The sequence below is a fragment of the Prunus persica genome, chromosome G1, assembly GCF_000346465.2.
Source record: "Prunus persica cultivar Lovell chromosome G1, Prunus_persica_NCBIv2, whole genome shotgun sequence".
NCBI lineage: Eukaryota > Viridiplantae > Streptophyta > Magnoliopsida > Rosales > Rosaceae > Prunus > Prunus persica.
Window position 1 is genome coordinate 7,961,266 of NC_034009.1, and position 16,537 is coordinate 7,977,802.

The 16,537-nt window shown below is 36.4% G+C and overlaps 2 protein-coding genes and 1 long non-coding RNA gene across 6 annotated transcripts; 1 reads left to right on the forward strand and 2 right to left on the reverse strand.

The window, feature by feature from the left end:
- Positions 783-3,349, forward strand: LOC18788969. 2 transcript variants are annotated; one of them, XR_002271099.1, is made up of 6 exons: positions 783-1,569; positions 2,052-2,211; positions 2,295-2,390; positions 2,527-2,593; positions 2,788-3,032; positions 3,133-3,349. It is a non-coding gene; the product is annotated as an uncharacterized LOC18788969 (long non-coding RNA). The 2 variants fall into 2 exon arrangements; XR_002271098.1 differs by having other exon boundaries at positions 2,788-3,349.
- LOC18793502 (putative clathrin assembly protein At5g35200) lies at positions 3,466-8,913 on the reverse strand. Of its 2 annotated transcripts, none has more exons than XM_020561480.1 (16): positions 8,604-8,912; positions 8,098-8,235; positions 7,946-8,015; positions 7,478-7,575; positions 7,035-7,176; positions 6,851-6,951; positions 6,498-6,581; positions 6,107-6,157; positions 5,929-5,994; positions 5,774-5,839; positions 5,588-5,668; positions 5,422-5,499; positions 4,844-5,008; positions 4,681-4,756; positions 4,441-4,577; positions 3,466-4,201 (listed from the first exon to the last, which is right to left on the reverse strand). In XM_020561480.1, exons 2-16 carry the CDS (start codon positions 8,173-8,175, stop codon positions 3,791-3,793), a joined length of 1,704 nt encoding a protein of 567 aa, XP_020417069.1. In that variant the 5' UTR covers positions 8,176-8,235; positions 8,604-8,912; the 3' UTR covers positions 3,466-3,790. The 2 variants fall into 2 exon arrangements, with proteins under 2 accessions (XP_020417069.1, XP_020417074.1); XM_020561485.1 differs by having other exon boundaries at positions 3,578-4,201; positions 4,441-4,565; positions 8,604-8,913.
- LOC18790565 (lactation elevated protein 1) lies at positions 9,927-16,246 on the reverse strand. 2 transcript variants are annotated; one of them, XM_007223251.2, is made up of 15 exons: positions 15,913-16,246; positions 15,290-15,573; positions 15,118-15,197; positions 14,640-14,740; positions 14,350-14,472; positions 14,048-14,117; positions 13,542-13,628; positions 13,387-13,452; positions 13,166-13,258; positions 12,838-12,894; positions 12,608-12,736; positions 12,420-12,510; positions 11,616-11,704; positions 11,048-11,241; positions 9,927-10,321 (listed from the first exon to the last, which is right to left on the reverse strand). In XM_007223251.2, exons 2-15 carry the CDS (start codon positions 15,513-15,515, stop codon positions 10,216-10,218), a joined length of 1,512 nt encoding a protein of 503 aa, XP_007223313.1. In that variant the 5' UTR covers positions 15,516-15,573; positions 15,913-16,246; the 3' UTR covers positions 9,927-10,215. The 2 variants fall into 2 exon arrangements, with proteins under 2 accessions (XP_007223313.1, XP_020411073.1); XM_020555484.1 differs by having other exon boundaries at positions 15,118-15,203.

Genomic DNA, 16,537 nt, shown 5'->3' on the forward strand with positions numbered 1-16,537 from the left:
GCTTTCGAAATTCAAAAGGGTGACTTGATCCAACTTTGGATGGCTCAGGGGTTGCTGCACCCTTTTACCAGCGAAGATAATCTAGAGATGGAGGACATAGGTGATAAGTATTTTAGAATTCTATCCAAGAACTCATTTTTTCAAGATGTTACCAAGGATGATCATGATATTATCACCGAATGCAAGATGCACCATCTTTTCCATGATCTTGCAAAGCATATATCACAATCAATGAGTAAAGACTTCAACCTGACTCCACATATGGCAGAAATTCCAACTTCAGTGCTACTTGCAAAAAAATATGGTCATGAATTACACTCGGTTTTTGTGAAAGATGAAGTTCTTGTTAATGCCTTACTGAGCTTTAAAGGTTTACGAGTCTTAAAATTATATGAGGGGGCTTGCTTCTCTGCCAGAAGTGATGTTAAAAAACAACCAGAACCTTGCAAATTTGGAGATAAGAGATTGTGGGAAGTTATATGTCAATTAGAAAAACGAAAAAAGTATTACAAAGTATTATACAGGCCCTGTATAGAATTTCTTGGATCTTCAAAAAAAAATTCTAAGTTTCAGTACAAGTAATGATATATATTGTTAATTATTCAAATTAAATTTTAAATGGGGATTCCTTGCTCAAAGATGTTCGTTGTATTGCTCCCCATTTATTTGGTTGTTGCGCATCTCTTGAGTCTCTGTGTGTTTCTAAGTGTCATTATTTTAGGAGTTTGCCTGATGGGCACACTCTCTTCTTAAGGAGTTGATTGTCGACAACTGCCCTAGACTGGAGTTCATTCCAGTCACACATGCTCTTACGTCTCTCCTGAAGTTGCCTGTTAAAGTATTGCAGGAGTTTAAAGTCAGTTCCAACTTTACATGGCTTTGCATCCCTTCGTCAACTGGAAATCGAGGGCTTTCATGGGACAAGTCCACTGATTGGCCTAGAGTCCTGTACCTCGCTCCATTCACTGCGTATCTATGGTTGTGAACACTTGACACATTTACCAGATGGGCTAAAAATTCTTCTCTCTTGAGGAATTGACAATAAGCAGGTGTCCTAGTCTACAAACTATTCCGAGCTTAGACAACCTTGCCCACCTCCGTGAGTTGAAGATATCATTTTGTGCTGGATTGAAAAGTCTACCCCGTGGATTAGCATCCCCACACTGCCTCACCAGCTTGAAGGAGTTGGAAATTGGTCGGTTTTCGATGGTGCTCCATTCATTTCCTACTTTTCAGGTATCACAACTTGAAAGATTGAGTTTGTGGGGTTGGCCTAAGCTCGAGTCTCCGCCTGAACAAGTTCAAAACTTACTTCTCTAACATGTTTGGAAATACCATCCTTTGACTGAATGGAGGCTCTTCCAGAGTGGCTGAGAAACCTTGCATCTCTTGAGTATCTACGTATAATTTGGTGCGCGAATCTGATTAATCTACCTACAGTTGAAGCTGTACAGTATCTCACCAAGTTAAAAGAGATATGCATTAGTGGTTGTCCCTTTTTAAAAGAGAGATGCAACAAGGAGAGCGGTGCAGAATGGCCCAAGATTTCACATATTCCAAAGATCACAGGTACGATTTTTTCTTTGGGTCTTAAATCAACTACTCCTGATGTATCTCGTACTATTCATTTAACTTAAGTACCTGTTGTGATGCAGTATTTCTTTCTTATTTCCTATGCCATAGTTAATGTTCATAATAGGAATTCGATTCCAACCACAAAATAGTGTTTTTGTGTGTGAATATTTTGCACATTGCAATAATAAGATATCTGATTATTTAAACCACATGATAACCTGCTAAGATTTGTTTCCATCAGAAGCATCAGATTGAGTACCTTTTAGAATCGAGAATCATGTAAATATTTATTAAGAATGCTTTGGCTGTTTGTTTTCATTTCTCAGTAGATTTGTTCTCTTCCTTGCTCATTTTAGTTAATCAGTCAACCAGTTGAAATAAAGCTACGAGTTATAATATTATTTGGGTTAAAACAAATAAATTCTGAGTTTTGAAGTATTCTTTATATTCTAACATATTTATGTTTAAATATGTAGTTCAAGATTGAGGATGCTCATTAACAGAGACCCGACTTGTCAACCTGGATGGAATCAAATTCAGTAAGCTTACAAAGTATCCCCAAATGCTAAATGTTTCGAAGTAGTGTGCAGTGGTGGTGTGAAGTTTATACAACTCAAGTCAGTCATTCATCTCGAGGTACCAGTTTTGTTTCTAAAACACATCTCCAAAAAAACTAAAACTTGTCGCCTCCGGCATTGACCAAAGTTGTTTTTTATTAGTTCCATGAGACATATGCTGGTGGAGGCAGTTGAAGCTATGTGCCTGCAGTTGTATGTCTGGTTGTGGAAAATTGATTTCGTTGCATTGGATGCATGGTGAGCTTTTCAAACCACGATCTCCTCCTCTCTTCTGGCGTCTCTCTAGATTTAACCAGAATTTCAATGAATTACAGTTTACATTCAAGGTTGCTTCTGCAGGGGCATGTAATGAAATGTTGAAATAATTTTGCAGGTGGGTTTATAGGTTGTTTTTACTCAACTTGAGGAGCTCTTAGGCAATGGGTACAAACAGAGTCGAGGTACTTCAGTTCCCTTTTCCCTACATGATTATTTACTTAAGGAGTTGTTATCGGCACTCCAAAAGTATTATTCTGCACTTCTCCAAGTGAAATTTTCCCCTTATGTTGTTATACTAGAGGAGTACATGATCACTTTTTTGGAGTGCCAATACCAGTTACCTTTACTAGTTTCCTAATTTGTGGATAATATGCAGATATTAGGAAACAGTAATTCATGAGATTATGGTTGTCATACTGATAGTGTACCTCCTAGAGTTGGCTTGGTGGGAGATTGGAAGCATTTATGGTTTTGAAACAGACTCAGGTTTCTTGGCAGCTTTAAATTTTATGGAGGAATTGGTCAAATGCATTTTACACATTCTCATATCTTCAGATAAGGCAATCAAGTTGATGAGTGTGTCTCAAATCATGAAGTTCTGCAGTTCTGCTTTTTGGAAAGGTTCCCTTTTTTTTACCTTGTCCATTTTCATCATTCTGTGTTGTATGGTTAAACTTCTTCCAAAGGAACATTTGTGTTATGTGATTTTCATCTCAAGCAGGTTTATGGACACCATGAGTTCCTGCAACTCCCTCTCAAGCAAACTTCAACGAGCCAGGATTTTATGTTGTATTTTTGTGAGCCTTAATTATTTCTGTATTTTATTCATGTGTTTTGTATCCCTGATGGTAGGTCTTTTTAGAGTGAGATGGTCTAAAATTAGAAAGATGGTTTGTGAGTTTTTGGAGTTCATTGTTGACAATTTGGGTGAGAAAAATGAAACTTACAAGGTATGGTTGTATTTTTTATTTTAATGTTTTTGAAGTTTAACAAGTTCCTCTTTTCTTAGGACCAAAAGAAAGAAGAAGACGAAAGAAGAAAAAGAAAAGGGGTTTAGGGGGAAAGGGTCTTGGGTTGCATTTCATTAGCCAGGTGATTGATTTCTAGCCAATCTCACCCATAATAAACTTCATGAGAGGCATCAGATGAGAGACCAATTTGGTCTCAACTAATTATATTTCAACAAACTCATGCAAACCATTTTCTCATTAGAAGAAGATAGTTATGTACTGATCAACTGTCCAGTAAACTCAATGGAGAACTGGTTTTCTAACATCAAAATCGTTCATGACACTGAGTGCTGCTTCTTCCACTGCAAATGTCTCAAACCTTTGGGGTAGAAATGTTTAATTACCACAACAATTTCCTGTGATCCTCCACTAAATGAAGCCATTGAAAGAGTTTGGTGGCGGTTGCGAATAACTCTGCTCAATAGCAAAGGGATTGCCAGAAGAATTTGATGGAATATCACTGATGTTGGCTAACTGTTGCTGCTGCATCATGAAAGCTTGTTGTTGGGTCATGAAAGGCATTTGTGAGTTAGTTGAGGCTGTTGGAATTGCATTGCTATAGAGACCATAAAACGGGACTTGGTCTTGTACATGTTGTTGGGGCATGATAGCCATTTGCGTGTTGTTTTGGGGAAGTGGGACTAATTGGTAAGGACTAATTGGGGCATCATCAAAAGGATTAGAGGGTGCCTGTCTGTGGTAGAAGCCATTCTGATTTGGTGTACTTGCCATTGCACCATCATATAGACTATCCAGTGTCAATCTGTCCAGTCCAACAGCCTGCATATATTTGAGAACAGAATTAAAATTGACCAAATACATGTTACCCTAATCTTCTGAGTAATTCTTCCTCACAACATGTTATAACTTGGAGTGATTGGATTGGCCTAATCCAAATCCGAATCGATTTATAATCGAAGTGGGATTGTATTTGGACCGAATTGGCCTAATTCAAATGTAAATAAGCAAAGGGGCATCCCTTAGGTAGAAGTGTCAGGACATGACAACGGAAGACTTACCACCTTAGTCTCTTCAGCTGAAGCTACATTAGAACTTGGTGCTGAAACTGCATCTGCATTAGAACTTGGAGCTGTAAAAAGTGCAAGCTCCCAACTAGACTCCGAGCTTGTTGAATTGAGACCATCTGGTTTGGAATCTGATGGGTTTTATGTGATAAGATGTAGAAGGAAATGAACAATATACCACTAAGACACTTCATGTTACTATATATCAATTTAAACGAAAGGAAATCGAGTTACCAGATTGAACAATTGCAAGTGCGAGAGAATTTTGCTCATCTGACTCTGATGTTACTGGGGGTAATTCATCGAAGCTCTAATGGAATGACAAGATCATATGAGTAGAAGGAAATAAAAATTTGTCTGTTTTGTGCCAAACAAAGTAGCTCATATAAGCATTTACCAGAAGATCAATCACTTGTGATGTGCCAGCAGCCTCACTCTGATCAGGGGCTGTCCCATTGGCATTTGATTTTTCTTCTACATTATCATCTTGTTTATGGTCAATTAACAAATCACCTTCTACCAGATGAATTACCTGGGGAGCCGCATCTTCCTTCTCATTGATCTGATAAACAAGTTATGGTTGTTAATTTGCTTCAGGATTAATGAAGGAAATCAAGATCCCAATTGCCTAAAATATATCCATTGTTTTCATAATCGATTTTGAATGATAATCGATGCAGCATAGTTCAATAATTGAGAATTTTTAAAAGAAAGAAAGTTTGGTGATGAAAATGCAATGCAGTTAGAAGTTATGGAAGTACTTGTGCATGCATGCCTCTGTATGTGTGTGAGACAAATTTCAACAGAACTATTTTATAAACTTATAGTGGTATATGCTTGCCAAGAGAAGAAGCATGCAAAACAATTTGATTTTCTTCACAAGGAAATTAGCTTCCTTTGCATCAAATAAGTTTGCCAAATTATGGGGGTGTGCATTACAAGATAGCCCCAAAGCAAAGAGTTGAAGCATCATACTTGTGTATGTTGAAGCGTTGAACTGCTGGGAGCGTCGTTCACATAATCTTCCATGGTAGTCAAGAATGATGCAGGGGGCTGCAGTTATAAATGTTACCCATACTGACAACCCAATTGAAGGGCACTAACAAGTACAGAACTACATGGACACATTAAAAGCTCCAACCTGTTGAATTTTGATGAATTTCAGTGCCTGTCCAAAGTTAAAGCTCCTGCAGATCTCAAAGAACTCACATAACCTCTCTTCCTGCAGTAACATAAAGTTTCCAATGTTGAATATAAATTTGATACAAGATCTTTCAAGGAACCAATATTATGACAACATAAGCAATGTATCATAGATGACATATACCTGGCTTCTCGACTTCTTATAAATTTCGAGTGCTCTGACTGCATCATTGTGCTGCATCTCAAAGAACTGCCAGAAAATAAAGTGAGTGATACATTGATGTTTCTTGGAAGCTAGGAACCGCCCATCATGTTGCACAGACAAAAACCACAACCCACCTTGTCTAATAAATTGACATTGCCATCAGTAATTGCAGCATACAACTTAGCACTTTCACCTGCAACCTGATGGAGGAACACCGTAAGGAGGTTAGTTTGAAATGGTATTAGATTAAGCTAGTTTATTTTTTCTTTTGTCTTTTTTATTGTAATTCTTATAGGTTTTGATAATTCTTACCATTGACAGGGCAAACTGAATCAAGCAATTACATACAGTTCCCTCCTTTGGCTGCAAAATAGGACACATTCAGTTTTTCAGTAATTATAAGGCATTCTTAGATCTTTATATGTATACATGATTCCACAGAAGAAACATATACTTTTGTTATATATAAGGGTGAGATGCATAACATTGCTGGAAAAGATTCCCATCAATTTTCAACAGAACAAAACCAAAACGATACAACTACAACCAATAAGATTACAAGAAATACAACTTCAATCAATCAATATAGCCTGAAAAGAAAAAAAATAAATAAAGGTTGAAACACAGAGGAAAAGAAGACGACGATGGCACATAAATTTCAAAGAGGATAAAGCACGATTACTGGAAAAACATGGGTTCGCACCTGACAATCAAGAAGGCGAGATAGAAGCTGTTGCAAGGCAGGTAATTGCCTTAGTAAGTCTGGGGTATCAAGTTCCTTAGTTCTCTGGGGAAAATGTATCAAAGATATCAGACCCTTTATTTCAAACAGCATAACAAAACTGACCATAATATGAAAAGAGAATAGAAACAACATGAAACCAATATAACATGGTCAGGGTTTATGAGTACAAAGAAGGGCTACATTCCTTTTCTTTTTGAGTTGTTCATAAGTTAATATGTTAAAACCAATGCATAAAGCTCATACTAAACAATAGTTGGTTTACCCTAAAAATGACATTGCTTACACATAAAGTTCCAATTCAAACTTCATACCGAGTGATCTTTCTGGGCATCATACTTCAATACGCGGAAACACTCCAGACGCTCTTCAAGGTATGATGCATATGTCCGCACCCAAGCAGAAAAATCCAATGCTTCATGCCAAATATACCTCCATAGTCAGTTACCGCTACTAAAAACCCTCGTTTGAAAGAAAAGATTACTGAAGGAATCATACCACTTGAACTTGATCCATCCCAAACATGAGATAAATTCAGCATATGACCTCTACTCCAGCTATATTTGACTACAGCGTCACAAAATGTGTCATCAACTTCCCTCAAAGCACGGTGTACAATAATCACGGTTTTCAGTGCTACCTAGGCATACACTGGAAGCTGAGATTGTTTGTATATATTCATATACTAACAAATAAGGGGATGTCCTTTTCAGAGGGAGATCATCATAAACAAGAACCATATGGAGTTTGAAGCAGGAATACAAGTAATAAAACAATCTTATCAGCAATAGAGAACGAGGAGTTAAAAAGTTGGTATTGAATAAAGAAAATTGCATGGCCTTTTTTTTCTTCTTTCTTTTTTTCCATTTCTTGCTTTAGTATTTGTATAATATCCTTGCTCTAGTAAAAATAAAATTGAACCAAGGTCATCAGGGACATACCTTCCAATTGTGAGTCTTACTAAGACGCCTTGCAAGACCATGGATGCAGTAAGCAGCTTCAGCACGAGGTCTAAACGCCGAAACTGCATTTAGTATAGCTGGCAACAGAAGAACACAATGATTAACTCAAAGTAATAGCCCATAAATAAAATATTTTTGGAACTGAATTTTGTTCATAAATCAACTCAACAAAGCAAATGTGTATATCATTCAAAATTATACATAATAAACTTGTCATTTTTTGTATCGACATATATTAGATACTTGAAATCACTCATTGCTGCAATATTTCCCTGCATTTTATCCGTGCAATTAAGAAAGAAAAAAAGTACTGAAAAATTGAACGGTCAATTTCGCTATCAACATGAGTTTGCAGATCATGGATCAAACTGTATACGACCGAACGACAACCATATATAAACTCCACAGAAAATGCATGTTGGCCAGGAAGAAAGAAGTTTCACATACTTAAAACATGTTTCTCCTTGGGCAATGCTTCATCATGACTTGTGGCCTTGGCAATGGCAACATCCAGTGCCTGCAGTAGTACATATATGAAATATCCCTTTCAAAACTTGTCAATCATAAACCATGATGTTGCATGATGTAAAATTAATTACCTTGAAATCGCCATTGGCTTTTGCCAATCCAACAGTTTTCAAAGCTTTTCTTAAGCTTTGCTGACTGCCTGCTGCCATTCCCTTTCAGGAGAATATATATATATAATCTCTAAACCCAAAGCAACAATTCCGAACAAACTGAAGAAAACACCAACAAAACAATTTCACCCCCAAGTATTGATCTTTATCAAACAACAAAATTGAACAAAAATTCATTTCAAAATCACACAAAAATATACACAATAATCCTAATTAGGCTATGGTATTTAATATTTGAAAGGAACAATTTCATTCAAAAGAAATGAAACAAAAGAATGGACAAAAAGAAAAGGGCCATACAAAGTTATACATAGGTATTATTGTACATTGTATTATTAATTGCTCCCATTGGCAATGAATATTAACATGTACATGTACATACAAAGAAGATGATGGGGGCACACACACACACATATATACACGAATTAAATGGTTGGAAAAGGAAAAAACCAAAACCATGCGATTACCAGAGGGTTTGGTTGCCTGCCAGAGAATGCCTAAACCAGAAGAGGAATTAAAGCAATGAGAATAAATAATTATTTTCCAAAACCTATATGAACAAAAACAGAAGCACATAACTCAGGATGATGAACATCATCAGCAGTTATTGCTCCGCCCACCATGAGCTCTGGTGGCATGGCATTGGGGTGGGGTGAGAAGATGGTAGATCTAGATTTGGGTTTCCCCTAAAATGCTTTGGGTTTTAGGGTGGCATTACTCAGAATAAAAATCATTATCCAAAAATGACTAATTTTTTCTTAATTTAGGAAACTAACCCATTTTGCATGTTAGAATTATTATGGCTTTGGGTAATGAGTTGTTGGGTCAATACGTCCTTGTTGTATTTCCAAATCCAATAGGCTATCGATTGGTGTCTATTGCTGTTTCCAGGATTCTATATTGCTATTTGCTATATTTGGTGTGGGACTCTTATCTTTATAATTATTTGCAGATGCCATATGGTCGTTTTTTTAAAAAAAATCTTAGAAGAGCATGACGAGAATTGTTTGGCTCTTTAAAACTGAGGAGGAGCTCCACACCAAAAATCTTCGAATTTTCTATAATCACAAAATTGAATTGACGCCTGAGTTTGATAGCATCATTTTTGACACATTTCCCTCTCTTGCTGTTCATATCTATGTTAGACGTTTGGTTGGAGCACACCCATTATATTGTTCACTTGACCCAAAAAAAAAAAAAAATCAATTGGAGAAGCTCTAAAGTAAAAACATCTTTAAGCTTTGGAGGTTAGATCCTCTCGAAGAGATCTATATTTTGCCCTATTTCCCTTTCCGGTACCAAATTCATCCAATTGATAGGGAACTTGATCCTATCAATATTGCATGGGTAGAAGGTCCAAAGAGTGAATAATATTTAGTTTAGCAAGATAATAGTGTTTTCGTGTTTTGGACTAGAAGTCTGCTCGAGAAAACCAGAAAATAAAGATTAAAAAGACTTCCTTATGTGATGTGGATGCTGATATTGCTTGGAACTTGGAAATATAATAAGAACAACACAAAACAAGGGAAATATAATAAAGACAACGGGACATAAACAAAAATAAGAACGTGTACTACAAAGAAAATATGTCATCCTCAACTTTCTACTTTTCTCGATGTCTTTATATCTTGAGGTTGGACCGGTTTAGACATTGCTTGTATTTTAGGGATTTTTTTATCATTTGCCCTTATAAAACAACTAAAATGATTGAAAGCCTTAGTTTAATATAGTATGACTCATCCAGGTAATTCTCACAACCAAGTTCAATAGCTCAGAAACATATCCTCTGCTTCAATGACAGGGTCTGCATGTTGCATGAAAATAATCAAGCCTCAAAATTTCAGAGCCTTATTATAAAAACAGGGGCGTCAACCAGTAGAACTGTTGCTTGTTATAACGTTTACGACAAGGGCAAATGAGATTACATTTATTGAACAGACTAAAAAAATAGATCTAGTGAATCCTATTTTTAACTAGGAACCCCTCACTAAACCTGGTGAATTGCTAACATGTAATCACACTATTTTACACAAATGGTTAACTGGATGGACATAGAAGACGTTGGATCTTTTTGCTGCATCATGCTTGCACGGTTTTATCGTGAATCGCGCCTTCCTGTGAGCTCTTCTCTCCAATCGTTGCAGCATGGTGCTCCAAGTATTCTTTGCTATTCATCTCTGTTAATCTGCGTTCATGGTTTCAGAATCAGTACTTGCAATAGAAAGAAATAGAGAGAGACCCAAATTAACCACACTCATACAACCTAAATACAAAATGCAAATAGACTTATTGACAAGTGCTTTCTTCCTTTCCCTTCCCAATTCTTCCGGGAGGTTATATATAAAAGATAATAGAATTGGTAAGACTCTTATGATAGTTGTAGCTCGATATCCTACACTACACCATAAGCTGCTTAGTTTCAGTTACTTATCTATGACCTAGGAACACAGATTGACCACAGGAACAAGTTCTTACATGCTTAGGTAATCATCGATACAGTCCCGTATAAATATCAAGATTTTGTATTTGGAAGAGAGGACAAAAGCAGGTTGTAAAGGTTAGAATCAGACTAAAGCAGGTCAGAAAATAAGCAAACCAAAAAAAGATTTTTCGATGAAACAAAGTTTCGAAACACATAGTACACACACCAGACTTTCTTCCACGCCCTTCAACCCAAACCAAGAGAATTGATTGAATATTGACCTGACAATTAAATCTAACTGAAATGCATATTTAAGAGAAAATTATGAGTTGTCATGAATTAGAAAGGACATGTTAATGTGCAATAACAGGCAAATGAGACTGGTAGAAATATAGTTCCAAATTCATAGTTACCATATTAAATATCATATATCACCATATATTGTATTAAAAAAAATATTCCTACTACTGATTCTGCAGAGTAACATACCTACTAATGGTGCGTTCTTTAGCAAAACCCAATTCATTATCCACACACAGCCCAGAATCATCATTTTTCCTTGACCTCGAAGAGGTTCTAGGTGCCATTTGTTGGGCATCAGAGATCGTCACAATCTTTTCAAAGAGTTCAAATGGAGTTCCCTCAGCTGTACACAACAGTCTGGCCTTGTTCTCGTACATCACCTGTAACCGCATTGATGAAATTAATACTATTTCAACATCTCAATGGGAAAGTAGACAACAGATGATAGCATAATTTAATTTGTGCATTTAATGAACTTGTTAAGAATGATAATACACTAAAAAAGCACTAAATCTATCTATCCAACACTTGTAGACTGAAATGAATGTCTTATTTCCACAATCAGTTCAAATTAAATAAACTCCTCTCTGCAAATGAGCGATAACTCAAATGCAGTTACAAAAGTATCCAGTGGAGGTTAACCAAGGATATGAACAAATCTTAGTCCCAAATGCTTTGGTTGCAGAAGTATGAAGTCCAAAAGTAAGTTGTAATGAAAACAGGCAAACTAATCATTAAGAAACAGGTAGCATACGTCAACTAAAGTGACAAACCGATATGCTGCTGTCCTATTGTGGAGTCCGAATATTGGGACGCCCTCCAATGCCAGGGTATGGTACTTCTCTGTAAAAGGAAAATGAAGAACCTTTAGACGAAATTATTCTTGAACTACCAAAAGAGTAGGGTGTTCGACAGTCACAAGGACAAGATAACTCCACAAATTTGGTTGCACAAACTACTGGGGATCCAATAAATAAGACCCAAAATTTAAGCAAATATTTCAATCCGTATCTTTGTGCATCCAAGCAAAACCTTTTTTATAAAGGTTCATAAGGATATATGTACTAATTTATCATCCAGATTTATATCATGAAGCTCCTACTTTTAATGTAGGACTGCACGAGTGCTGAATACTGCTTTGCATCCCTACTCAAGTCTCACCCCAATAGTGCCATATGTCAACTATTTAACTAAAATTCATTGGGAATGCCCTCAAATACAACTATTACTGTAGTAAAGTTCTCAAATAGCAGAATCACTTTAGTAAATAGTCCCATTATATCGATATCATCTAGATATGCTGTCGAAATTCGTCCATATTTCAATAGCAAACAATCCCAAATAGTTTTGATATGACATAACTAAAGTATCAGTATTCTGTCAAAACTGTAGATATTGTCGATTTGCTATAGTAATAGTGCTATTTGAGAACTTCACTACAGTAATACTGCTATTTGAGAACTTGCTACAGTAATAGTGGTATTTAAGGGCATTTCCCAAAATTAATTTAATATGCTAATATGCAAGAAAAAATCCAATCTGCTAAGTTTTTACTTACTGCACAATCCAAAATAATCTGCAGCTCCCATAGGTCTGTCACATAGTTCCTCAAAAGGAAAATAGGCAATTCCATCAGCACCTAGTGGAACCTGATGGCAATAAAAAATATATTGTCAGATCCAAAAAACAACAGGACTATATAATATTGTCTTCACATGCCTGACCAAAAGGCAACCAAGAAAGTACCTTTAAGGTCCTTCCCATTACTACTTCTGCCTCTTGTGGGCCAGCTTCGTGTTCCCCAATCAGTTGTTGAAACTTTTGTATCAGAAAGCCTGACAAATCTTTGCCAACAAAGTAGAAACCTTGCTCAGCCTGTAGTTAAGGTGCAAACATGAAATTAGAAATTTATAAACATTAGGCAAAATCACCTGAACATGTGGAGGTAACAAATCTTAGTGGACTTGATATCTCACCGAAGTCAGTTTCCGGTAATCTACTGCCGAACCAATTTCATGAACTACACATCTTTCCTACAACCAAAAAATTCCCTTGTTATGAAGTGCAAACTAAATAACACACTAGGAGGGCAGGACACACGAGTATTGGTGTCGGATGCAACACTCCAAAAAACCGCATACATGAGACAGGTTTTTCTAATACAAAATAAAACCCAACTAAAGGTTTAGTCACGCCACAAGTGGCTTGGCCACATTTTATCTTGTTTTGTGCCAAACATATACTAATATCACAGGGTTGAACTAACCTAACAACAAGCAGATGAGACCACATCCAGATACATACCTTCAAACTTGCAATGAAGGGTAGAAAAAGATCCCTCTGTAGTCCACCTTCGTACAGCTTATCTGGAGCACGGTTGGAGGTGGAAACAAGAATCTACACTTGCCACACACCAAAAATGAAAAAACAAAGAAAAATAGAATTATTTTAATTAGAGAATACATAAAATCACATTGTATAAAAGACTACGATCACAAGAAAGTAAATGGAGGTAAACTACTTACGATACCGTTGCTGAATAGATGTCCAAACAGACGGTTTAATATTAATGCATCAGCTACATCAGTCACCTATGAAAGACCGCAAGACAATCAGTACAACAAAAGTACTAGTAATCAGAGATGATTTCTAATCATAGTTCTAAATACTAGTGCTCTACCATGAATTCATCCAGACACAACAAGATTGCATCATCGGATATCTCTCCTGCAACCACTTCAAGTGGATCTTCTACACCCTTGTGCTTCTGAGAAATTATAAAACATTCATGTTAACCTTAATCTGGAATTTGTATAATACGTAATACCAATGCAACAAATATCCAGAATGAAAAGAACTTTTTGTTCAAAGGTGTGCGAATATCAAATGACTGAAAAAAAGAGCTACTAATCCTGAAGTATGAAAACCAATTGTACTGTCAGAATAATCTGCTTGGATTTCATCCATCCAGGAGTTGGTGTGCAAACTACCAAATGTGCTACTGTGCTTGATGACGTTATCTACATTTATAATGATGGGAAGACATATACTTTCCAATATGTATTTTTTTCTGGTTAAACATTTTAATTATAACACTTTTACCAAACACAGAGCTTATGTTCCAGTAAGAAAATATTTCTCAGTCCATAACAAATAAAAGCCCATACAATAGAATTGCATTCTTACTCGCAAGCATCTATGGACATCCAACATAAAGTCATGAAAATGAATCCTCTTTTTTCTCCAACTGCATTTTCTGACAAATGAAAATCAAAGTATTAGGAGATAAAAACAGCAATCTATGGTGAGAGAGAAGGTGGACAAGTTGATAATCAAGAACAGAAATAAATAAGATTTTGATCTACACCAAAATCTGTTAATAATAATAAATTTACAATGGCTGTTTCTCAAGAATTATGAATGACAGTGCGGCATATCTATGGAAATCAAACAATAACAGGACAACCAAACATGCATTTCAAACTTACAGCTGATCATAAAACAAGTCCATCAGCATGGTTTTCCCGGTGCCCACCCCTCCATAAAGATAAAGACCTTTGACTGGTGAGCTTGAAGACTGTGGGATGAAACGAGACCACAACCACCTACTCCTGCATTCATACAAATGGATAAGCAATTGGTTACTACTTCAACATGGAACAAACTAAAAGTAGGAAAGTACAAAATTCAACACAAAGCTAATGAAATGCTGTATCAGTATAGAATTTAAAATTGGATCACAAGTGGTGGGAAAAAAAAACAAGTTATGAAAGATTACCTTCCAGATTTCGCAGAAGCTGTATACCTATCCAATCGGCAGGCATCAGCTGACTGAACAAGTTCATCATAGAGCCTTTGAAGTTCTCTTAAGGTGCCTACCTGCAAAAATGAGTCAGATCGAAAAGAAAAAAAAAAGCAACACCAATAGGTAAGACATATTGATTGCCCTACTCAATACAGTTTATTGAGCTGCTATTCAACAGGACCACCCCAAAATTAACACAGGATTTACTAAACAAGACCTGAAGTTTAAATCTTTTAGCCCAAATCAATGGTGAACTTCCCACTAAATAACGTGTCCCATAACAAACAGTACATGAAAACATGAAGTTCAATTCCAAGATTTCCATACACCGTTATTGCATCATTTAGCATTAGAATGAAACCAAGATGCCCAAACAGTATTCATTTTAATCTTTTCCTCATTTATTTCTACGAAATTGATAAGCATGCACTTGCTCAGTTGTTTGTCATACCTGGCAGGCATCACCATCAACAAGTTCACCAGCGGCAATTCTTCGTTCATACTCAACAAGTGGCCCTGCTCTGTTTTCATCTGCCACTAATCCGAAAACCAACAAAAAATTGAGGAAACTAAAACTAATGATGAAAGAAAGGTATATAAGACAACCCAAAATAGAAGAGTACCTCCGTTAGAAACATGAGCAGCATCTATTGACAGAGCTCTTGAGATCACAGAAAACCTGGGTCGTTGAAAGATATCGAATTCGGCATTGTTAGCGTGTTTATAAACAAACCCAGAATAGGTGTTTGTCAAAAGCTTTTGCCTTCTCACAAAACCACTTGAGTATTGACATGCTTGATGCTGTAAAGCTGATCTACATTGGCTAATAGATCGAGCAATTGCTCTCATTTTCAATCCAGAACTCCAACAGAAATTTCAGACTCCAAGAGGTAAACCTCAACAAACCCTGAAACAATGGCATCAAACAATTCATATGTGAAGCAGAATAAATTTCTTGAGTGTGATAAGAAAATACATAATAATAATTACACCTGACAATAAGTCAATCAATTTGAAAAGAAATAGAAAACAAAAAACGAACAATAATTCATGGGTCGTTTAAAGATGATATTTAAATCCAACAACTAAGAACAGCTGAATTGGAAAACTCAAATTTATCTATAAACTAAAAAAGGCACCATAACATCTCGTCTTTAATCTGCATGAATCCCACTTCATACCCGATTGCGATAAAAAGAAAATTTAATCAAAACCCAGATAAATAAAAACAAAAACAAAAACGCACCTGAATGTTAAAAGAAGAAACAGTGCCCAGAATTGATGAGCTTTTCACCAGGAGATGAAAAAGTGTAAGCCCTCTGCTTTTAGATGAACGACAACAAAACTAGTAAATAACTAAAAAGGCAATTAGATTGCCATGTATAGTAGCACACGAAAACAGAAGCCCAGCAAAATCCGAGGAGAGAGAGAGAGCGAGAGTTCCGAGTTCTTTTGAGGTTTTTGGGTTGTTGGCTTTTGGCCTCTGTGCTGGTTTGACTCGGAATACAAACGTAAAAACGTCATTATCATCGTCATCATCCCTAAGTTGTTTTGGTTTGGAAAAAGAAAATGTTTTTTTTGTTCAGATTTGTTTTGGAATTTTTTTTTCTGCTACAAAAAGGAGAATATGAGATATTCGATTTTGTTTGGAGAAAAAATTAAAACCAGGATGGGCATGGGGATGTGGAGCCCGCTGAGGAAACCCATGCTCTCCTGATGACGGGCGGCAGCCGGGTCGCCACAATTCTTAGCTATAAAAAAATATGGGGCCCTCTAATCCGTATGGGGGCTTCAATCAGATAGGCATTATAGGATAGATCGTTGTCAAACCTATGATTTATGTTTGATTGAAAGAAGTGATTCTAGAATAC